Here is a 24,265-nt window from a genome sequence, read left to right on the forward strand (position 1 = left end):
GATTATTTGAAATATTTAAAATTTCACTTCAATTGATTTTGGCGACAATATGATAAAAAAGCACAAAACATACCAAATTAATTCACATTCTCAATGAAAATCTGTGTTTTTCTTTTCGTATACAGCCAAATTACGTGAAAGAAGCGGAAGAATTATTACCTCACCATCATCTACCAGTGGATGCTCCAGAATTTATCAGAGCTAAAGAATCGACAAAGATTGCTAGCGATGTATGTTTCACTTTGAAGTCAATTGAATATTTTATCACATTTCATTATTTGAAATGTTGATTAGAATATACTGTGTGATAGCAAACCGATAAAAGATGGGTGTCTTGTTTCTCCCAATTGAACATCTCTGACTTGGTCTAAATGAAATGTTATTCTTTTTCAAATCATTAATTTGCTGTTTTTAATTTTCCAAAATAAATGAATAGACCGAGCTTATTATTGTGCATTTTAGATCGATTACCAGAAGCAGAAAAGAGACGTTATTGATGCTTATCGTGGATTCCAAACAATGGATAGCAGAGATCATCCAATTGTACAACAAGGAATTAAATCCGCGGCATTAACATCCAACGTAAGTTTTAAGTTATGAGTCATAACATGATCTCTTTAATGATTTTGACATGAAAGCATCTACTTGTTTTATCAGATTCCTTACAAAGAAGATTGGGAAAGCGACAAGCAAAACGTCTACTATCCGGTTCATATCACTCCCGGTTATGAAGCAACAACTGACGTCAAGAAAGCAACAAACGACGTATGTGTTTTGTAAGCAAGGCAGTAGTGCTAAATTTGCTTCGAAGTTATATTAGATGAGACGTTTTTGTGAAGTTGTATAAAAGCACTTTCAGATATTTAAGCTATTCAACACAGTTTTAACTTTGATGTTTTTGTCATAACTTATATTTTCAAGGTTTCCTACAAAGAAAAGTATGAAAAAGAAAAGGACAAAAATCGTTTTGACATCAGAGCTACAGGAGGTTATAAAGTTGCACAAGAGACTGACAAAGTATCTTCGGATGTAAGACATTCAAAATTAGTTTGGTATATATGGAGTACGCATACACCTGTTGCACCGACTAGGCCTGTACTTATATCGTTTTATGCGTAAGCTTTAAATTTTAGAGAAACTATTTTTGCCGAGAATAAGTTGAGAAAACATCTCCAGTTGTGAAATCTTTGTGTCGCTTTTCATTTACTTAGCATTTGTGTTAAGCACTTGTTCACATATCATTATAGAAAGCGTACAGAGAAGATGGAAAGAAAATGCTGGAAACCGATTTCTCTTCTATACCTCAAACGCAAGAGATGGTTATAGCTGACCAATTGAAGCCACTGAAACCTTCAATTTATCAACAAATAGCCAAGAATTTGATGCACAAATACCATCTCGATATCGAATTACCAGTAAGTTTAATTATGGGTTTCATATCGTTATGTAGAAAAAGGACCTTCTGCAAAAGAGTGACACATAATGTTGTTTTGTTAAGAAACATTTTGTTTTAAAAATATAATTGCTTTCAGGAAATCACTCACGCGGTGATGGTCAATGACTTACTTTCAAGAAACAATTATCTTCGTGATTACAACGAGAATTTGAAAGGAGCTGCACCAGCAGATCTTGCCAACTCTTATCCTGAACATGATCATGCAAAGAATGTTTCCAAAATGTCGAGCAAGGTACAAAGCACCACTTGTGCATCTTGTCCTTCCGCTTAATTTGTTTGCCCGAATGAGGTGTCAAAGATTTGTGGTTTTCTAATTATTTGCGAATTCTCCGATCATTGGACATGTCTTGAGTATTTGCATGTATACGTAACTTGCGATGTCTCGATTTGTGTTGCAGTTTCGATTTCTCGCCGTCTTGATGTGTAAACATGGAGCGTTGAATACATGCTTGAAAAACATTATGATTCATTTACTATGAACTCGATTAAGTTAACAATACTTGTTCAGTTTCGCAATTATTGCTATTCTTTTTTAAATAGATTGAATATGTGAAGAAAGATGAACCTGCTCGTCACAAGTACACACTTACACCTGATACGCCTGAACTCAAACAAGCAAAGCAATCTACCAATAATGCCAGTGATGTAAGTTACCCCTTACGATATTTTAAGTCGATTTTCAACTATGCTATTTTGTGGACATTCTGCATTGATATTAACAGTTCTAAACCAATATCGTGCGATAAAAGTAGCAATGAAAACACTAACGATGTTTTGCGTTATGATTTTGATTGTGTTGTCTTGTTACTATTTTATCAGGTCCAGTACCAGAAACAAAAAAGAAATGTTATTGATGCTTATCGTGGATTCCAAACAATGGATAGTAAAGATCATCCGGTGGTACAACAAGGGATTAAAGCATCGGATTTAGTTTCTGACGTGAGTTCGATTTAAAATTGCAGTAAAAATCGTCTAATTGACCAATTCGCTTAATTCGTCACATTTTGGAGACCCAGCAAAGTTCCTAACTTTGAGTTTATTTCGGTTTGTCTGATTGGTCACCTCCTCTTTATATCTTTAACAAGGTAATTTGTTGAGCGAAGTGATGTTGCTGTTTAAAATATATCGAAAATTTAGCAGGATATAATGGCAAGAGAGCTCTCAAAACAATTCCAACTTGGAGTAATAATTGGAAGTTGGCAGCTTTTGCGTTGATTGTTTGCATTAAGGTTTAGTTCGCCTAATTGGTCACTTATTTTTGACCCCATTTGACGTGACAAGTCGTGAGTATTCTGATCCATATGTTTGAATAATAATAGTTGCAAGTAGTGCTATAGTTGACTTGAAAAGTATAATAGTAGCATTTAGTGAATTAATTCGTTTTTTCTCTGAACAGATAAAGTACAAGGAGGAATACATGGGCGACAGAGACTTATTATATTATCCTGTGCACATCACACCTGGCTATGAAACCGCGGTGAAGTCAAGTGAAATGCAAAGTGATGTAAGTGACGTCATAAAGTGAACAACTAATTGTAATAGTCGTGGTATCGCTAAAAGTCTGTATTTCGTACGTAGTAACAATAGCATTTATATAACGCCACATTTCACAGTGCAAACTATGGCCACGGACGGTGTACATGATAGTGGTGATAAAATGATCCATTCACTCACAACAAGCTAGTTTTGAATTTGTGTGAATTTTCATATGTACAAATAAGACAATAATTCCAGCAACTAGCAGCAACAAGTAGAAAGCTGCGGTTGCCGTATTGTACCTTACATAAAATCGTATATTTTTAAACTTCCACAATTTACATTCGGTTGAAAATTATACAAATCTTGTCTTGAGTTAACAAAAATTTTTATAAATCTTTATGTTTCGACTGAATGCAAAACTGCACTGCACGATCCGCATGATTATGATTGACTTTAATGTCGAAAATGATAACACCTTCGTTTCAATATTGTTTACCATTGTTGTTTTATGATTTCATTTTCTATTTTAAAAGTTCAAGATTTCAGAGGTTTTTTGATTATGCAGGCGAATTACAAAAAGAAAGATGCTGAAGATATTGGAAAGAACAAATATAAATACACTGAGACGGACTTGTATGACACTCATAAAGACATGGATAAACTGCATGACGTGCGTTATAGGCTTCTACATAAGCATTTCACTGGTTTTGACACTAAATTCGAAATTGACTATTTTGTTTGCAAAATGAAACGTTTACCTTTGCTTGATCAAACCTTTATGAAGAATGCTCATTGTTTTCGCACATGCCACCAAAACGGTATACACATTGTATTAACCTGGTAATAATGACAGAGTTTCGCAACAGATTTCAATGATGTTTCGCAGTCCTTGTGAGATTGTTTTAGATTGACACAACCACTGAACTACGATGGGTGGTTTTGTTTCAGCCTGTCTATCGAGAGTACATCAGAGAATACAAGCCGTTGGAAATAACTCCAGAGATGGAAGTTTCTAACTTGGTCAAGTCGATTCTCAGCAACAAACAATACACGAAAGCTGCTAAGAAACGAATGGACGTTTATAATATCGACTTGCAAGATCAGAAACTGTCTCAAGCTATTCGCGCTTCAGTGGTAAGTTGAAACGGTGTCATCTGTTCGCCAAGATGCAATGTATGAATGGTCACCACAGCGAGTCCTCGTAAAATCCAACGTATGCCTTTGGTTAACTGCAATTTATGGAAATCTTTTGCATATTTTCCTTTGTCAAGCGAGATGAAATTACGGAACATGTCAATGACGGATTTGTTGTCTTGACATTGATTTTCCAGCAGTGTCTTCATGCTGACGTGTGCTTACAAGCTGCTTTACCACTGGCTTGTTTCTAACACTTATGTGACATGGCAGACGATATTCTGTATATCCAAGAAACTTACATAATGTTGTATTTCATGCTTTCCAATGGGCATATGATGGCTTTTTAATTTGGGATAACAATTTTCAGTTATCTTCTGAACCACTTTATAAAATGAAGTATAAGGACGAAATGCTAGGGAAAGCACCAAATGATGTCACCATATCTCATCCTGAGCACGAGCATGCAAGAAAAGTATCAGAAATGATTAGTAAGGTGAGTATGTTGGAAGAACCAGCAATTGGCTTACATAAAATGGCTTGCTTTGAATAATTTGGTAAAGATGTTTTTCATGAGGGAAATAATTAATAAAATGAGTACGGATAGATGGTTTTGAAGGTTTCATTTTGTTTTATTATACCACAAGTCTGATGACTGTTTGGACCAAGATGGACTATACAAATTCACAATGTCACTTCATCCAAAGAAGTAACCAGCTTATGCTTCCAACTGTTTCAAGTTCGATGAAGATTATTTGAAATATTTGAAATTTCACTTCAATTGATTTTTGGCGACAATATGATGAAAAAGCACAAAACATACCAAATTAATTCACATTCTCAATGAAAATCTGTGTTCTTCTCTTCGCATACAGCCAAATTACGTGAAAGAAGCGGAAGAGTTATTACCTCACCATCATCTACCAGTGGATGCTCCAGAATTTATCAGGGCTAAAGAATCGACAAAGATTGCTAGCGATGTATGTTTCACTTTGAAATCAATTGAACATTTTATCACATTTCATTATTTGAAATGTTGATTAGAATATACTGTGTGATAGAAAACCGATAAAAGATGGGTGACTTGTTTCTCCCAATCGAACATCTCTGACTTGGTCTAAATGAAATGTTATTCTTTTTCAAATCATTAATTTGCTGTTTTTAATTTTCCAAAATAAATGAATAGACCGAGCTTATTATTGTGCATTTTAGATCGACTACCAGAAGCAGAAAAGAGACGTTATTGATGCTTATCGTGGATTCCAAACAATGGATAGCAGAGATCATCCAATTGTACAACAAGGAATTAAATCCGCGGCATTAACATCCAACGTAAGTTTTAAGTTATGAGTCATACCATGTTCTCTTTAACCCTTTACACGCCAACGTTCCCAAAATGGGAACATGGGGTTGAAGTCACTCACAGCATTACACAGACTTCATTTTTAAAAAATTTGTTTTGGATATTGTTGTTGAATGATTATTGTTTCAGATGCATTTGTTGAAAAAATAATATTTGCAAAATTTTTCCTTTGTGAAAGCGATGGATTTAGTCAAAAATCATATTTTTCATCTTTCGAAAAAAAGTGCTTCTCGAAAACACAAATCAAACTTTTTTTCAAAATATTTGCGTTTTTTATGTGAGATTATTACTAATAACTTGTTTCCCCTACCATTTGTTTCGTTATTTTTAACATTTTTCTTCACATAATTAATTTTATACGTTGTTCCAAAAATGGGAACGTTGGCAACATGTGATACACAAATAACGGAGTTTATCTCAAAAAAGTTCTCACTACTTTTACCAAGAGAACACTTTCACAGCTTGATGCTGTCACAGCTTGATGTTTTCACAGCTTGATCTTAAGCAGAAAACACTTCTATGACTTCTATCGAAAGAACGAAAAGAGCTTGCAGATGACGAAAAAAAAAAGACAAAACATCACTGAGCGACCCGAAAGAACTGCATCAATCCGAAAAGGTTCAAGCTCATGGAGAGAAAAGCATGTTTGAGATATTTTCTCTGTTCTTTGCTGATGACATGTTCTCTTTACTCGTAGAGCAAACAAGCTTATATACAAGGAGAGACAAGAATATGATAAACTTCAAAGTTGATGAGGTTGATATGAGAAAACTTATTGGCTTACTAATTACTGTCAGTGGTTACCACACTACCACAGTCTTCTATCAGAAAATGACTATTGGTGCACAGCAGATGGCATGGAGCCGGAGGCACCAATATTTTCTAAGACCATAAGCAGAGACCGTTTCCGCAATATAAAAACGTACTTGCACCTGGCTGACAATCACAATCTAGCTCAGTCTAAAATGGCCAAGGTAGGCTACTGCCGTTGTTAGATATGCTAAGGACAAATTGTCAACAATTTGGTACATTTCACCAGTCACTAACCATTGACGAATCGATGGTTCCTTATCGAGGACTACACAGTACAAAACAATATATAAATGGAAAGCCAGTAAAGTTTGGTTACAAGTTACGGATGTTGTGTAGCTCCGATGGTTATCCCTACAACTTCGAAATCTACTGCGGTAAAGATGAAAGAGCTAAACCTTTGGGAACACACGTAGTTGAGACAATGTTGTCATGTGTTGCCGCAAAGACCAACATATTATTCTCTTTGACAATTTTTTCACAAGCCATGTGGTACAATTAGAGGGAACAGGACCGGTTCCTGTCCTCTCTCCAGTGAGAAAACCTTCCAGAAAAAGCCTAGAGGAGAATTTGATTACTGATCAGACGGCATTGTAATTTGTGCCAGATGGAACGATAATTGTGCTGTCGCTGTTGCAAGCAATTACTGCGGTGTAGCACCAACTCAAACAGTTCAACGAAAAATAAAACATAAGAAAAAATCAGTGACACAACCATTTATGATTGCTATGTACAATCAGGGAATGGGGAGTGTGGATGTATGTGACAAGTTGCTATCTTCTTACCGGCCACGTCTTCGATTGAAAAAATGGTGGTGGAATATTTTTGCCCATATTGTCAACCTTTCAAATTGTAGCTGCCTTCCGTTTTTAATATCACGGAAAACAATGTTCTGAAAACCCCCTTCAGCTCAGGCGCGAGATTGCTCGGTCATTGGTGGAAGTGAAGAAACCTAGGTGTCGACTTAGGGAACCTACTGCACCTCCGTTTGCAACCGTGCGATTCGACTCGTTGAATCATTTTCTTGTATCATCATCACAAGGAAGATGTGTAGTGTACATGAAAAATACAAGGTCGCGATGCACAAAATGCGAAAAACGGATGAATACGTTATGCAGTGACGTATACCACCAAAAATAAAGTTAGTGACAGGGTATATAGTTGTAGTAAGTACAGTTACATGGTAGAAAGTACATTTGTTGTTTGTGGATCTCTTAAACGTGTGTAATTTTGTTTATTGTCTTTTTCAATGCTATTGTATCGAATAAAGTAGGCTACCCAAGCTTACGTCGTATTCAAATACAAAACACGTTACGATATGTTTTGGTACCTTTACATGCCAACGTTCCCATTTTGGGAACATAATAAAAAACAAACAAAGAAATTAAATTTTTAAATTTTTTTAATAAAATATTCTTAGTTGGACTAAAAACTACAATTTACAAAAAAATCACTAACAAATAACGAGAGATAGTCTTCGCCGCCTGTAAAGGGTTGATTTTGACATGAAAGCATCTACTTGTTTTATCAGATTCCTTACAAAGAAGATTGGGAAAGCGACAAGCAAAACGTCTACTATCCGGTTCATATCACTCCCGGTTATGAAGCAACAACTGACGTCAAGAAAGCAACAAACGACGTATGTGTTTTGTAAGCAAGGCAGTAGTGCTAAATTTGCTTCGAAATTATATTAGATGAGACGTTCTAGAGAAGTTGTATTAAAGCACTTTCAGGCGTAGCTAGATATTTAAGTTATTTAACACAGTTTAACTTTGATGTTTTTGTCATAACTTATATTTTTCAAGGTTTCCTACAAAGAAAAGTATGAAAAAGAAAAGGACAAAAATCGTTTTGACATCAGAGCTACAGGAGGTTATAAAGTTGCACAAGAGACTGACAAAGTATCTTCGGATGTAAGACATTCAAAATTAGTTTGGTATATATGGAGTACGCATACACCTGTTGCACCGACTAGGCCTGTACTTATATCGTTTTATGAGTAAGCTATAAAATTTAGAGAAACTATTTTTGCCGAGAATAAGTTGAGAAAACATCTCCAGTTGTAAAATCTTTGTGTCGCTTTTCATTTACTTAGCATTTGTGCTAACCACTTGTTCACATATCATTATAGAAAGCGTACAGAGAAGATGGAAAGAAAATGCTGGAAACCGATTTCTCTTCTATACCTCAAACGCAAGAGATGGTTATAGCTGACCAATTGAAGCCACTGAAACCTTCAATTTATCAACAAATAGCCAAGAATTTGATGCACAAATACCATCTCGATATCGAATTACCAGTAAGTTTAATTATGGGTTTCATGTCGTTATGTAGAAAAAGGACCTTCTGCGAAAGAGTGACACATAATGTTGTTTTGTTAAGAAGCATTTTGATTTAAAAATATAATTGCTTTCAGGAAATCACTCACGCGGTGATGGTCAATGATTTACTTTCAAGAAACAATTATCTTCGTGATTACAACGAGAATTTGAAAGGAGCTGCACCAGCAGATCTTGCCAACTCTTATCCTGAACATGATCATGCAAAGAATGTTTCCAAAATGTCGAGCAAGGTACGAAGCACCACTTGTGCATCTTGTCCTTCTGCTTAATTTGTTTGCCCGAATGAGGTGTCAAAGATTTGTGGTTTTCTAATTATTTGCGAATTCTCCGATCATTGGACATGTCTTGAGTATTTGCATGTATACGTAACTTGCGATGTCTCGATTTGTGTTACAGTTTCGATTTCTCGCCGTCTTGATGTGTAAACATGGAGCGTTGAATACATGCTTGAAAAACATTTTGATTCACTTACTATGATCTCGATTAAATGAACAATGTTTGTTCAGTTTTTGATATATTACTATTTTTCAAATAGATCGAATATGTGAAGAAAGATGAACCTGCTCGTCACAAGTACACACTTACACCTGATACGCCTGAACTCAAACAAGCAAAGCAATCTACCAATAATGCCAGTGATGTAAGTTACCCCTTACGATATTTTAAGTCGATTTTCAACTATGCTATATTGTGGACATTCTGCATTGATATTAACAGCTCTAAACCAATATCGTGCGATAAAAGTAGCAATGAAAACACTAACGATGTTTTGCGTTATGATTTTGATTGTGTTGTCTTGTTACTATTTTATCAGGTCCAGTACCAGAAACAAAAAAGAAATGTTATTGATGCTTATCGTGGATTCCAAACAATGGATAGTAAAGATCATCCGGTGGTACAACAAGGGATTAAAGCATCGGATTTAGTTTCTGATGTGAGTTCGATTTAAAATTGCAATAAAAATCGTCTAATTGACCAATTCGCTTAATTCGTCACATTGGAGGCCCAGCAAAGTTCCTAACTTTGAGTTCATTTCGGTTTGTCTGATTGGTCACCTCCTCTTTATATCTTTAACAAGGTAATTTGTTGAGCGAAGTGATGTTGCTGTTTAAAATATATCGAAAGTTTAGCAGGATATAATGGCAAGAGAGCTCTCAAAGCAAAGCCAACTTGGAGTAATAATTGGAAGTTGGCAGCTTTTGCGTTGATTGTTTGCATTAAGGTTTAGTTCGCCTAATTGGTCACTTATTTTTGACCCCATTCGACGTGACGAATCGTGAGTATTCTGATCCATATGTTTGAATAATAATAGTTGCAAGTAGCGCTATAGTTGACTTGAAAAGTATAATATAGTAGCATTTAGTGAATTAATTCGTTTTATCTCTGAACAGATAAAGTACAAGGAGGAATACATGGGCGACAGAGACTTATTATATTATCCTGTGCACATCACACCTGGCTATGAAACCGCGGTGAAGTCAAGTGAAATGCAAAGTGATGTGAGTGACGTCATAAAGTGAACAACCAATTGCAATAGTCGTGGTATCGCTAAAAGTCCGTATTTCGTACGTAGTAACAATAGCATTTATATAACGCCACATTTCACAGTGCAAACTATGGCCACGGACGGTGTACATGATAGTGGTGATAAAATGACTCATTCACTCATAACAAGCTAGTTTTGAATTTGTGTGAATTTTCATATGTACAAATAAGACAATAATTGCAGCAACTAGCAGCAACAAGTAGAAAGCTGCGGTTGCCGTATTGTATACCTTACATAAAATCGTATATTTTTAAACATGTTTCGACTGAATGCAAAACTGCACTGCACGATTCGCATGATTATGATTGACTTTAATGTCGAAAATGATAACACCTTCGTTTCAATATTGTTTACCATTGTTGTTTTATGATTTCATTTTCTATTTTAAAAGTTCAAGATTTCAAAGGTTTTTTGATTATGCAGGCGAATTACAAAAAGAAAGATGCTGAAGATATTGGAAAGAACAAATATAAATACACTGAGACGGATTTGTATGACACTCATAAAGACATGGATAAACTGCATGACGTGCGTTATAGGCTTCTACATAAGCATTTCACTGGTTTTGAAACTCAATTCGAAATTGACTATTTTGTATGCAAAATGAAACGTTTACCTTTGCTTGATCAAACCTTTATGAAGAATGCTCATTGTTTTCGCACATGCCACCAAAACGGTATACACATTGTATTAACCTGGTAATAATGACATAGTTTCGCAACAGATTTCAATGATGTTTTGCAGTTCTTGTGAGCAGTGCCGGTCTTTGGGGTGTGCAAACCGTGCGATCGCACAGAGCCCCCAAATTAGGGGGCCCGCAATTTACTTAGAAAATGCAGTAATTTTGTAATTTCCAATAGAAAAATTCAACAAAGGAATTAGCAACAAGAAAACATAGAGACTCAACGGCTGCAACCTATTTCATTCTCTGAAAAGATCGAGAGAGAAAAACAACAGAGCCGAAGTTGCTGATCGGAGTTGCCGCATATATTGCAAAATTTTTCTCGATCTTTTTAAGGGACGAAATAGGTTGAAATTTGATTTTGTTGACAGCGGACAGCACCATTTTACAGTAATATTCATACCCAAATTTTTGTTGAACATGCTCTCAGAATGCCCCAAATTCTAAGTATTTGTTCATAAATTCCTGGGGTAGATCCCCTAAACCACCCGCCGTTGGGTGTCGCCTTCGGCGAACACGCCATCAGGCATCGCCCGTCGACAGTCAAACCACCCCCCCTCCCTTTCAAAATACCTAGCTAGGCTATTGAATTGGATCATTGTCATTGGGGCCCGCAAAGCATATTCTGCACAGGGCCCGAAATACCCTAAGACCGGCACTGCTTGTGAGATTGTTTTAGATTGACACAACGACTGAACTACGATGGGTGGTTTTGTTTCAGCCTGTCTATCGAGAGTACATCAGAGAATACAAGCCGTTGGAAATAACTCCAGAGATGGAAGTTTCTAACTTGGTCAAGTCGATTCTCAGCAACAAACAATACACGAAAGCTGCTAAGAAACGAATGGACGTTTATAATATCGACTTGCAAGATCAGAAACTGTCTCAAGCTATTCGCGCTTCAGTGGTAAGTTGAAACGGTGTCATCTGTTCGCCAAGATGCAATGTATGAGTGGTCACCACAGCGAGTCCTCGTAAAATCCAACGTATGCCTTTGGTTAACTGGAATTGATGGAAATCTTTTGCATATTTTCATTTGTCAAACGAGATGAAATTACGGAACACGTCAATGACGGATTTGTTGTCTTGACATTGATTTTCCAGCAGTGTCTTCATGCTGACGTGTGTTTACAAGCTGCTTTACCACTGGCTTGTTTCTAACACTTATGTGACATGGCAGACGATATTCTGTATATCCAAGAAACTTACATAATGTTGTATTTCATGCTTTCCAATGGACCTATGATGGCTTTTTAATTTGGGATAATAATTTTCAGTTATCCTCTGAACCACTTTATAAAATGAAGTATAAGGACGAAATGCTAGGGAAAGCACCAAATGATGTCACCATATCTCATCCTGAGCACGAGCATGCAAGAAAAGTATCAGAAATGATTAGTAAGGTGAGTATGTTGGAAGAACCAGCAATTGGCTTACATGAAATGGTTTGGTAAAGATGTATTTTCATAATTTGGTATGAATGCTTTGAATAATTTGGTAAAGATGTATTTCATGATTGAAATGAATGATGAATATATTGCAAGTTTTTCAATGTCGTCTGTTTGATTACTTACTTTGGCTGCTATAGGTCGTAATGGATTAATGTGACTACCTAATACTTAATACACAAGATGAACATCATTTACAAATTCAACATCATTCAGTAGTCAACTTTTGTGATGTATATATAGGTAGAAAATATAAAAAGGGTTTGAATTCATAACTGATTTTTTTTTTTTGGCATCATAAGTCTGGATCAGGAGCTTTATAGAATATTGCTTTTGTTGCTGTCAAACAAAATGAAGAGAACTCGATTTTTCCTTTAAACTTCTTCGTTTACCTGAAATTACGTTTTTTTGTTTAGCGTCTCTAATGAGCTGAACTATCGTAAGTCCAAATTTGTCAAAATTGCGTTTTTGATTGATTTGGTATCTTTATAGACTACAGTTTATTTTGTTAAAGCATCGTAACTCTATCTACTTTAGTTTTGATGATACAGAACGATGAACTATCGTAAATGAATGTACAGCAAACACAGCGTGAACTTTAAAATTCAATTTTCTCAAAACTGCATTTTTGGAGTTACGATAGTTCAGCTTATTAGAGACGATATATCTATATTCTTTGTGTTTCTTTTTGGCTATGAATGCCTCACCACATTTACTTTGGCTTCATTCTGGCAACAAGAGACGAAAAGTACTGCAGCCTTGAGCAATGACAACTTGTTCAATGTCTTGTCAGATTTAATTTCTGTACCACCAATCAACTGTTCTAATGATATATCTAACTTCAGATACCTTACAAACGACAAGCTTTGGAATACCTGCAGTACTTCATCTTACCCGAAGATGCTACTTTTCTTAAACATGCTCAAGAAGCTGGAAAACTGAATAGCCAAGTTCGTATTTTTTCGGTTGTTTTAGTTTCTAAGCCTACAGTTCTCACATAAAATTGCATTTTTTTGAATTCGCAACTCTTTTGTATGATGCCAAGTAAAACTCGACAGCTTTCCTGCTTGTGCGATTAGTTATCCTATAGATTGTTTTGTTTGTTAATATTTCGTTCATAAGATGCAGATGTTCTTATTAAACTCACTCAAAATCTTAGATAACCTACAAGCAATCTGCAAAGGAGAATCAACTAGATGGCTATAACAAGCTCCCCATTGCAGATAACTACGTGTTTCGACATCTTGATCACATCAAAGATTTGCCTTCGGAGGTGATTATCGTAGTTTAAAGTTTACACTTTCACGTTCATTTTGCGAAATAACCGAGCTCAATGAGCATCAGTGTACAAAAATGTAACACATTCTTATTGCACTTCAGCCTAAGCTTTCACGTGGTACCTGGCCCAGATAAAGAACGTTTACGTGTAATGTAAATATGAAGTTAAAAAATTTAAATCACTATTATCAACCTATCGGTGTTTTTCATTAATGATATTATTTATTGTAGCAAAGTCATAACCCTTGTTGACGCTTTAATTTAATGTGTTTTCAACCATGTAATAAATGTATGTTCATTCTTGCACATAAATGTAATGCACATTTATTGCGCTGCCTTTTAGATAATCTATGCGAGCTTAACAGTTAAAAATAAAATTACAGTTATACTGTTTATTGAATAGTTTTCTAATGTTTTCGACACGTACGTTTTAATTACATTAGCGCAATCTTGGTTGCACACCAAACTAAAAAGATTAAAATATTGCTTTTTGGCTCAACACATAGCTCAAACATGGCTCGGTAAGTGCTAGCGTAGCCAAAAAATTCCTTTCCATTTTAGAGTGTCAAAAGAAAGAAAGCGTTGGTAGATTTTATAAAAACGGAACTTATTCTCATGTCCCCGTACAGAAACGATTAAACACTCAGTCTTATTCCTTTGGATCATGTTTTATGCTGTAAATAACATTTTAACTTAAAATTTTTGTTAGAGTGAACTAAAAAGAGTTTTCGTTTGGAAATTTACGTAATGGACCGTCTGTAACCATGACAAATCATTGTAAAACACGATTCCAAGATGTTTTTGAGTAGCCACAAAATAGTCCTAACACTATTCTTTATTTTGGCGTAAATGTTGTGTAATAGAAATGTTTATATCTCCTGCAAAATATTTCCCTTGATATGCTTTCGAAAGGAAGTCACTTTTAAAAACAGCACTCAAACAATTTATTATGAAACATGATATTTTTGAAAATAAGAATTTTTCCAAAGCATGCGAGAATTAGTTTTTTAGGCTAAAGATAAACATTGTTATTACCACTAAAATTAACGTATTGAAAAGTTTGTTAGATAAAATATTTTTTGTTACAAAAATGGTGTTTAAACTGTATTATGAGAGAGAGAGAAAAATTTTCTTTCGTTTGTTGCGGGAATAGTACGGTACAGTTATAAGCAATACAAATAAAATAGCACAATAGCGAACTAGATTCCACAATCCACAACAGACAGGAAGCAGCGACAGACTACATCAGTCATCAAGTCAGAATTATTCAATGTTCTGAGTTTTTATGATTATAATGACTTTGTAGAATGTTTGACTTTCAATGGCATGCGTTTTATTACTTGATGGCTCAGATTAAACCCACTGTAAACTGTTTTATTGAAAAAATATCTTACTGTACACAGGGCCTCCGAGAGAAGTCAGCACTGGTCGGGAAACAATACGAAACAATACCAATAATATTTTTTAGCAAATATACAACTAATTTGTATCTTGCGTTGCATGTTCGTGTTAAGCTGAAATTAGCCTACTTTCCTCAGCATGAAAAGAACTTCGTTCAATGTAAAAATGATCACTGGATTACACTTGCAGCAAAAATGCCATTGAGGCAAACTATTTTGTCTAGAAAGCTTTGCAAACACACAATAGGCCTACAGGCAACGAAAATAGTTCAACCAAGCATTTAATTTAGGAGTGTTCAAACTTTTTCCCACGCGAGCCAGATTTAATAATAAGTGTTCGCGGGCCAACCAGTCACAATAATTTTTCTGAAAACTGCAAGTTGAATTTATATGATTTTTGTGTTCTGCAGGCCAAAAATAACACATTGTAGCCTACAACAACAGGCGCGGGCCATACAAAAACGTCTCGTGGGCCGGAGTTGGCTCGCGGGCCGGACTTTGGACATCCCTGATTTAATTCAACCCTTTCTGGACTTTTTGCAATGCAAAATTACGGATCACAGCATCAAATGATAAAATTTTGCGACGTCTGAATTGATGCACAACATGTGTAGTTAGACTTTTCAATCGGTTTTGAGTCATAGGCCTACTGGAGCGCAAACAATTCTTTACAAATTTCAGTAATTGCTAAAACCACGTTCTCAAAGCGCAACCGTTGCAGGTAGCTACCGGAACACAAAAAAAATCATAACAAAACTATATTATGGAAAAACTTTTCGAAAGTTGCAATCAATGATTCCTTGTGTAGAGATTATGGGGTGGTTCGTTTTGGTTTGCAGCTGACGTTTGCTGTGTGGCTTTCTGTCAAAAGTATCAACTCATCCAAAATGTCTTGAAAAATATCATTGTTGTAGCCTACAAATGGTTTAAATTTGTCCACATGCCTGCAACTGCACAACAGACATACGATGAAATTTTCATGGAACTTCAAACTCATCGACGATATGTTTGAGTTTGTTGATACATTTGTCAATTCCAACAACTATCGAATCCTTTGCAATGTACGGTAGAATACATTTCCTTCGAATGATTCAGCTAGTTAAAGTGCCCCTGACAGGTTGGATCCAAGTATAGTAACTTTTTAAAGCATTTCCTAGCGCAGAATTACACTTAGCAAACTTTTTAATCTTAACCTCGTAGCTCGACTGGTTAGGGCGTAATTTAATCAAACGACTGCTCCGCAGCACCACCACAGGCGAAACTCCATATTTCACTGCTCTGGGACGACTTTGGTGGTATTACGTCATCCTAAGTGGACGTCGTTAGCAACGGATGAAACAAACGCTTCCTAGATGTAATTGGTGGATCAGAGTTTGGTCGGAGTTGGTACAAGAGGTCGCTTTTTTCGAAGATTTATTGTTTTTTGCAGTTTAATTGGATACGTTCCTACTGGATACGTTCCTACAAAACTTAAAATATACTTGAAGTGAAAAATGAAGAAATCGTACAAATCATCATTCATATTTAATTCATCATCACTATTCAAAAATAAATAAAAGTTCTCTCTCTCTCTCATAATGTGCCTTCAGATGGCCATTGAAATCCTGTGTAACTGCCATCTAGATCTGGAAAATTGTTTCGGATTCGCCAAACAATGCATGACGGCATCACAATCCGATTGTTGCTTCCGAGAGCACCACCTTGTAGTATACACTCCAACACATGCCTGTAGGCATTTTTACTTGAGTAGTATTAACAAAATCATCTTCAGTGAAGTGAACATATACGACTAGTTTTGTATGGCCCATCCCACTTTCGAACACTTGAAGAAAACTTTGACCATTTTCTTCGCAGTACCTCGTTTTGTGGGAAAGTGGGAAAAGAAAGCACACGGTCTTTGTCACTGACAATGTCACATAAACAGCAATTTGTAGGCATTGCCTCAACCATAAATTAAAGGTACTGTTTGTGAAATACTGTTGTTACACTGCAAATGGCTATAGCCAGGTTAGGACAAATAAAAAAGTATGAAAATTGTAGCCCTATGAAACTGCAATTCCAATTGAATTGAGATGCTGTTTGATAAAAGTAAACTCAACCTATTTGATCGAAACCTGATAATAATAATAAGTTCACTTTTTCATTTCGATAATTCTTAATTTGCACATGCTTTAGATCCAACAGAGCCCCACACATTCACGTTTTGCAGTAGTCGTACCATACTTTACCAAGTCATCACAGAGAAACAATGTATCCTTCCCGCTTACTGTGACGTCACAGCGGTGTTGCCGTTTTTATTTTCTCAATTGAATGAGTACCAGATTCGCCGATGTCAACGAAAGTTTGCAAGCGTGTAACTTAGTAGCCTGTTGATATTTTTTACGATTTGCTGGTCAGGGAAGTTTGTTAGTGTCATCTTTTTGGTATCTTAGGTAAATTTAGCGAATTTATTTACCTGTCAGAGGCACTTTAAGTGGAGTTATAAAAGCGTTTTGTCCTCAGGAAAAGAAAATCATTTTCTTTTGAATTTATAATTGCCACTGCAATTTTAGCTTGCGAGTAGTAGCCTACTCTTCTCAGCTTCTCAGCTCAATCTTCTTACTTAGATTACATCTTCCTTTAATTTCATTAAATTCATCAGTGAATCTTGTTTAGGACCGTAATCCACATAATGCAAAGCAGTCACAAATTTAAAACTGCTAGTCGTAGGCTACTTCAGCATTGACTCAGCTTCCGATCAAGCTCTTGTTGGTTCCAACTTGATGCATTTAAGAAACGTCTTTAGAGCTTCAATTTCAAAAGGGTAATGTAAAGCATTGGGTTTGACTGCACCACGCCTTGATTACCCTCTCGAAGTCAATTTTCTTTGCAAGATGATAGGACAGCTTTCTTTAGATTTTTCAGAATTTTCCCTCTGACTGGGCTATAACTTTAAAGATGCCACAAGCTTACAGATAATCAATTACTCCAAAATGATACGACATTTGAACAACGCTGTCTGTAGGCAACATTATGAATTCCAACTAGATTTAGCCTAAGCAACAACATCCATAAACAAAAAACTCAAATAAAGAAAAAACTCACTACCTTCCAAAATCACATCATGAGAAGCATGACCAACAAAAGGCTACTTGACCACACGAAAACAGAAGGTTTTTTAACTATGACAAAATTACATCCAATTGCAGCAATAATAAAATCAAAAGTTTTAAAACTGTTCGGCCACACTAAAAGATCACAATTCGGAATCAGCAAAGTTTGCACAGAAGGAAAAGTAGAAGGAAAAAGAAAACGTGGCAGACAACCAAAACGATGGCAAGACAACATCCAATCATGAACCGGACTCAACTTGACGAGACTGGGCGAGCTGGCTCAAAATCGCCATTCTTGGAAGCAAATAACTCATGTTGATGCGCAATCTGCTGCAGGCGGAGATGATGACTGATGATGATGATGATCCATAAACAAAAAATATACAGGATTTACTTTCTTTAATCGTGCTTGGACTGATACCTTTAACTTTCCCAGATAACTTATGTTGGATACAACATCCTATGCCTGGCCAATGCAGATTTTGAAGTTAAGGTTCAGTTGTCAAGCAAAAATAGTTCCCGCTTAGCTAAAACAGCACCAGTTTTCAAAATGAAACTATCAATACAATCGAAACCGTTCAGTGATACAATCATTTCAGCTTCAGATTTTACGTCTTGAAGCTGTTCAACATCGCCTACCTTAACACGAAAATGATTTGTTCTTGATGAGAAGCATCGAGAGTGACATTTACAATGATTGAGAAATACTTGGAACTACGCACTTAATTGAAGAATTTGTTGATTATTTAGTTGGTACATTTTTACTTTTGTACTAAAAATGGGCCCCCCTCAAAAATGCAAAAACAAAAACCTACTCGTTGTTCCTTTACAATGTTTTGCTAGGGGGGAAACTGGCCCGACTTCCCCCCCTCTCGGAGCCACTGACTGTACAATACTTTTAACCAAGCGGTTTGATTTTTATTTCCAGAGCTGCTACAAGCGTGACCTATATGAACAAAAGGGCCAACTTATTCCTGTAGCTGACACGCCTGAAAACATCAGGCTGCAAAAGCAACAGAAACTACAAAGTGACGTAAGTAGATTTCAAAAAGCATTGTAACATCAATACGTTTGTCAATAATCTTATTAAAACTATTTTATGATGGTGCTGCATCACAAAAATTACCTTAAATCCGATTCGAAACTTGGGTCAACTTACCAATCCGCTGAAATTCAGAAATCTTTTGATATAGTTTGTGGTGCATAAGCGGCAGACGACAGAATGGCTTATGTTCAAACACAAGAGAATAATCAAAGTACAAAACTTGTCGCAGTTCTTTTGAATAAAACTATGATACAACGTCGATGAAAGCATCTGTTTCTATATGAATCAAATGAGGAAAAAGATTTTTACAAGAAGATATTGCAAAGACGATTAAATTTGACCTCCAAATATTTAAAACTGGGTTCCTAACTCTCGTTTACAATGCCTTCACTTACACTACAAATAGTGCGACTAAAAATATGTTTCATTATGTTGTAGATGGGTAGGCTACTATGAAACATGAGGTCATCAAATTTGGATTTGTTCTAGAAACTAAACAAAAGTAGGCTACGTGGAAGCTGTATTCATTGTCCATCCGCTTAATCAGCCCACATTTATTCGGACCATTATTTGATAGTCTCTAATCCAAATCCACTTTATCTTTATAAATTTACCAGCTGACTTGCACCACTACCTCGTTTAAACGGACCAAAATCCGCCCAAAATAGGCCTGTATGTGTAGTAGGATGTTTCATTTTTTCACGATTTTTGAAATCAAAAATGCTTGGGGTCTAATCAGATCGGATTTTGGCCACAAACAGCCGATCCAAAATATTTTTTCGATTGGACGACTTTTAGAGGGTGCGCGGCCCCCCCCAAAGTTTGAAAATTTGAGCGTGGGAAAATTTGCAGGAAATATGCGATATCTCGGTAACGGAAAGTGATAGGAAGACGTGTAAGGTGTCAACTTGTGCAGAATGGCCAACTTCCTATCTGCGTTTAATACATTTTGCTACCCTATCTGCAACGAAAAAAAAGTTAATTGCAAAAAACTGTTTTTTTTCATATTTTTGATGTTTTGTTCTGCAGAAGCAAAACCCTTGGAACCAGTAACTACAGTGATTACAAGTTATAGAGAGCAACAAACATGTGCTATGGCATAGGGTACAAGTGTGCATCGAATTTTACACAACAATGGACTTCCTTTCACGATTGGCTTAGAACAGGGGTCACCAAACTATGGCCCGCGGGCCAGAACCGGCCCGCGAACTGATTTCATCCGGCCGGCTACGTGCTGTGGAAATAACAGCTGCACTACAACTGTTTTTTATCGTTTTTTTATCATTGTTTTTATCATTAGGCCACCACAAATGGGGACAGCCTAGGTCAAATTTGGAAAGATGTAAATGTTTTTTCAAGAGCACGATGCCCTGTAGCCTACTGTATCACAGCAGAGGATAACTTTTCCAGCAACCTTTCGATTTTCATCACAACTTTGCTATTCTACCGCTGACTTTGTTATTTATTGTGCTCAATTCAAGTCAATGGAGATTCAAAATAGTTGTAGCCTATATCTTTTTGCAATTTGCATCCGGCCCGCAGCTGTTAATCTCGCAGCAATCCGGCCCTCAGAGAAAAAAGTTTGGTGACCCCAGGCTTAGAATACCGTCATCTCCTATCGCAAGTGTCTCTCACATGTAAACGTTTCAGCATAAGCTACCAACACAGAGTAATTAAACAAAACAGTTGACATTGACGTGGCTGTGCAAATCAAGAGTCATACACCATGTGAACGGTGAACACCAGCGTTTTTGATCTGAAAACCATTCAATTTTGCTTCTGAGGTGGAAAGCAGCTATGGGTGTGATTTGGACATCAATGTTGTTCCTGGCGATGAGATTTTCTAAGTTACATTTTGTAATCCACTTAATTTTGTTGAGTAGTGCGCCTTCTTGCATTGCACCTGGACCCTTGCTTTTTCCTTCAACCTCAGCAATTACGTGAGACAAGTAAATTTCATTTACATGGAAAATGTATTTAATGTCCAATATTCTCGATGATGTAATCAGTCACTCGTTTATTAACACCACTTTTTTTGCCCGTGTTCAATCTCGCTGTATCACTCATGATCGAGTATACTTTGGAAAGATTTTCACCACATGCACCAATAATCGCATTAAAGACAGCTTCACTATTAACAGAAATTTCCTTGAAAAAAGACTTTACTCCGATAACTCTTGCCATAGTTTTGTTCTTTGCTTGATCATACGTTTGAGCCAAAAACACATAACGATCCATACCATTCACATTTCGACCATCATAATGAAGCTGCAGAAAATTGGAAGCAGAGATGTCATCATCACATTCTTCTAAACACAGCTTTCTTGTTTCCCCCCTACATCTATACACGGTAGTCGGTGAGGCAGCAATATCGTCACCAGCACATGCAAGCAACTGGTCAGATTGTTGGCGAATAGAAGAGTTTCGCCGGTCAGCTAACATACAGCTTAAAGAAACTGGTACAGCTTAAAGAACTGGTCAGATTGTTGGCGAAATCAGGATCAAGAATTAAGCTTCGTGTCTCATCTTCCGAAGACTCACTGCTGGAAACGGTTATATCAGGTGTAATCATATATGCAGGTCTTCGCCTTAGCCTCTCCTGTGCTACCAGGCTGGAAGTTTCTGAGCTGGTTGAATAAGAGCAAGATGGTTCATCTTCACTTGGTAACTTTTGCTGGTAAGAACTCTGATGACTCATATTTTTTACCCTAGTAAAAGATCTGTCGCGAGATGCAGTAATAAACATCTTTCTGGCAGACCTTTGATCTTGCAAAAACTCAACCTCCTCTTCTGGGATACGGTGCATCCATTGACAGCTACAAGAAAGTCTGCCGTTGTAAAACTTCACCTGTGATGGAATGGCACATTTACACTTGCAGATATCAAACAGCTCATGGAGTACACCTTCTGTCGCTCCCGTCTGTGGCTGTTTTCTTTTCTTGATTGCCTTAAATTTGTTTATGAGCAGTTTTAACCTGGTCTCAACTCGAATGATGCTTATCACCGGAAGGCTGGCCCTAACCCAAACATGAACTATATCATTTATCAACTGTCCCTTGACATCAGCAAAACATGGAGGCTTCTTAAAGAACTTGGGGTTCGTTTCACTGCATTGCTTGCATAAAAAATTGTAGTGGTGAAGACTGAAGAACGCTTATGTTTGTGGGTAATACATTCCCTGGCAGCTTTTCAAATTTCTGCAATGTCTCACTGGCGTCAAGTCTTGTTTCTGGCATAATAGCAATTGAACTAACTACTTCTGGGTACAAATAGCCAATACTTAAATCTTAACACCTGCAATGACAATCCGTGGTAAATTAAAACCGCAGATGGCGAATGACATCGACTCAATCTGCAACGAGAGCTTCTCAAAACAACCCTATACATTACAAATCTTCTTACTACAAACTCGAACAAGAATGTAGTTCTGAAAACTTAAAAAGCACAGTATAATATTCTACAAGTCGTCCACCTGCATTGTTAAGTCATTCATAGTACATTTAACAAAACCTGTTGTTCGTAAAAAATGTCATTTGTCATCACTGCAATTACTGGAAGGGTTTTGCTTCTGTAGAACTGTGAAGAAAACATCAAAAATATGAAAAAAACAGTTTTTCGCAATTAACTTTTTTTTCGTTGCAGATAGGGTAGCAAAATGTATTAAGCGCAGATAGGAAGTTGGCCATTCCGAACAAGTTGACACCTTGCCCGTCTTCCTATCTCCTTCCGTTACCGAGATATCGCATATTTCCTGCAAATTTTCCCACGCTTCAAATTTTCAAACTTTGGGGGGGCCGCGCACCCTCTAAAAGTCGTCCGATCGAAAAAATATTTTGGATCGGCTGTTTGTGGCCAAAATCCGATCTGATTAGACCCCAAGCATTTTCAATTTCAAAAATCGTGAAAAAATGAAACATCCTAATGTGTAGCCTATCGTTTATTGCTTTTATACGTATCTTTTGCGATTCGAGTCAATGTTAACCCGTTTAAAGATCGATTGCCAACTAAGAGAATTAGAGTATAACTGATGCAGGGCCGAATGAAGTACTCTGCAGTAAAATGAAAGACTACTTATAGCGCCTAAATATAAATGACTCCAAACGCAACAAAAATTCCCGTCGATCGAACACTTAAAGAATTTTTTTTAATAAAATCAAAAACAGCCTTCACTTCACATTAGAAGTTAGCTGAGATTAGTGGAATATCAATTAGTATATTACTAAAAATGGAACAAAATTTGTAGAAATTGTTCTCCTCGTTTAATCGGACCTATATTTGGTTTGGTCCCGATTAAGCTGAGCTGACTGCATTAATTTTCGAAAAAGCTCTCTTTCTCCAATACCTAAGCCAATAGACAACTGATCAAAGGTATCTTGAATACAGTTGTAGAAAAGTAAGATTCTTAGACGATTGAATTCAATTATTGAAAATTAGCACATAAAGTCCTTAACCTTGTCCACGCAACATGATCGCAAGTTGTGAAAACCGTAAACATGCATCTTAATATTTCTCTTTAGTCATATTAATAAGTGCACTGCATTTGTCTTTTTTTCCTTGCTACTTTTATTTTAGAGGAAATTTGTAGTTTTTGTGAGTTGAATATCTTAATCATGCAACTAAGTTAAATTACTTGTAAATTAATTTTTAAACTTTAATCATAATACTTAATTTAGAATATTTATCGGCAAGATTTGGAAAAACACGTGAAGGGTCATGGCCTGACTACAGACCAGACTCCTCAAATACTTCATGCTAAAGAAATGTTAACTTTGCAGAGCGAGGTATAGACTTTATTTTTCATGGCATTTTCATTGTCGTATAAGTGAAATTATTGCAATATGAAAGACAACAAGTTTTCCATGAAAGATCTCATACTGTTGAATTATGAAATGGCTTCAAACAAACTTTTAAAGCTTCAATTGTATGTTCATTAAATATGATTCAACTTCATTGTTTTTATTACTCTCTACCCAGTCAATTGTATAGAGGTGGAAAATACCTTTGGAAGGATAACTTAAAATCTTTTAGATAAATAAAACAGTTTGTTTGCCTATTTTGCCAACATCTCAAAGAATAGTTTGTTTATTTCAATAATAGCCTACAAAAAATTAATTTTCACACCAGTCAGTAAAGCTTTAAATTTAATATAGACTCAAACCGAACTTTGCAAAGCATTTATGATTTTAATGA

General features: G+C 36.3%; 1 protein-coding gene across 1 annotated transcript in view; it reads left to right on the forward strand.

The window, feature by feature from the left end:
• Window positions 1-24,265, forward strand: part of LOC145769018 (uncharacterized) — a 155,818-nt gene that overhangs the window by 93,310 nt on the left and 38,243 nt on the right. The window contains exons 162-190 of the mRNA XM_082580617.1: window positions 126-230; window positions 463-582; window positions 658-765; window positions 922-1,029; window positions 1,248-1,415; window positions 1,533-1,688; window positions 1,997-2,101; window positions 2,276-2,395; window positions 2,853-2,960; window positions 3,501-3,605; window positions 3,884-4,069; window positions 4,440-4,565; window positions 4,945-5,049; window positions 5,282-5,401; window positions 6,472-6,654; window positions 7,774-7,881; window positions 8,048-8,155; window positions 8,374-8,541; window positions 8,659-8,814; window positions 9,120-9,224; window positions 9,399-9,518; window positions 9,976-10,083; window positions 10,554-10,658; window positions 11,534-11,719; window positions 12,090-12,215; window positions 13,106-13,210; window positions 13,420-13,533; window positions 18,959-19,063; window positions 23,749-23,856. Coding sequence (XP_082436743.1) covers window positions 126-230; window positions 463-582; window positions 658-765; window positions 922-1,029; window positions 1,248-1,415; window positions 1,533-1,688; window positions 1,997-2,101; window positions 2,276-2,395; window positions 2,853-2,960; window positions 3,501-3,605; window positions 3,884-4,069; window positions 4,440-4,565; window positions 4,945-5,049; window positions 5,282-5,401; window positions 6,472-6,654; window positions 7,774-7,881; window positions 8,048-8,155; window positions 8,374-8,541; window positions 8,659-8,814; window positions 9,120-9,224; window positions 9,399-9,518; window positions 9,976-10,083; window positions 10,554-10,658; window positions 11,534-11,719; window positions 12,090-12,215; window positions 13,106-13,210; window positions 13,420-13,533; window positions 18,959-19,063; window positions 23,749-23,856 — 3,645 coding nt within the window. The remainder of the gene's footprint in view (window positions 1-125; window positions 231-462; window positions 583-657; window positions 766-921; window positions 1,030-1,247; window positions 1,416-1,532; window positions 1,689-1,996; window positions 2,102-2,275; window positions 2,396-2,852; window positions 2,961-3,500; window positions 3,606-3,883; window positions 4,070-4,439; window positions 4,566-4,944; window positions 5,050-5,281; window positions 5,402-6,471; window positions 6,655-7,773; window positions 7,882-8,047; window positions 8,156-8,373; window positions 8,542-8,658; window positions 8,815-9,119; window positions 9,225-9,398; window positions 9,519-9,975; window positions 10,084-10,553; window positions 10,659-11,533; window positions 11,720-12,089; window positions 12,216-13,105; window positions 13,211-13,419; window positions 13,534-18,958; window positions 19,064-23,748; window positions 23,857-24,265) is intronic.

Source organism: Aplidium turbinatum, chromosome 4 (assembly GCF_918807975.1).
Source record: "Aplidium turbinatum chromosome 4, kaAplTurb1.1, whole genome shotgun sequence".
Taxonomy (NCBI): domain Eukaryota; kingdom Metazoa; phylum Chordata; class Ascidiacea; order Aplousobranchia; family Polyclinidae; genus Aplidium; species Aplidium turbinatum.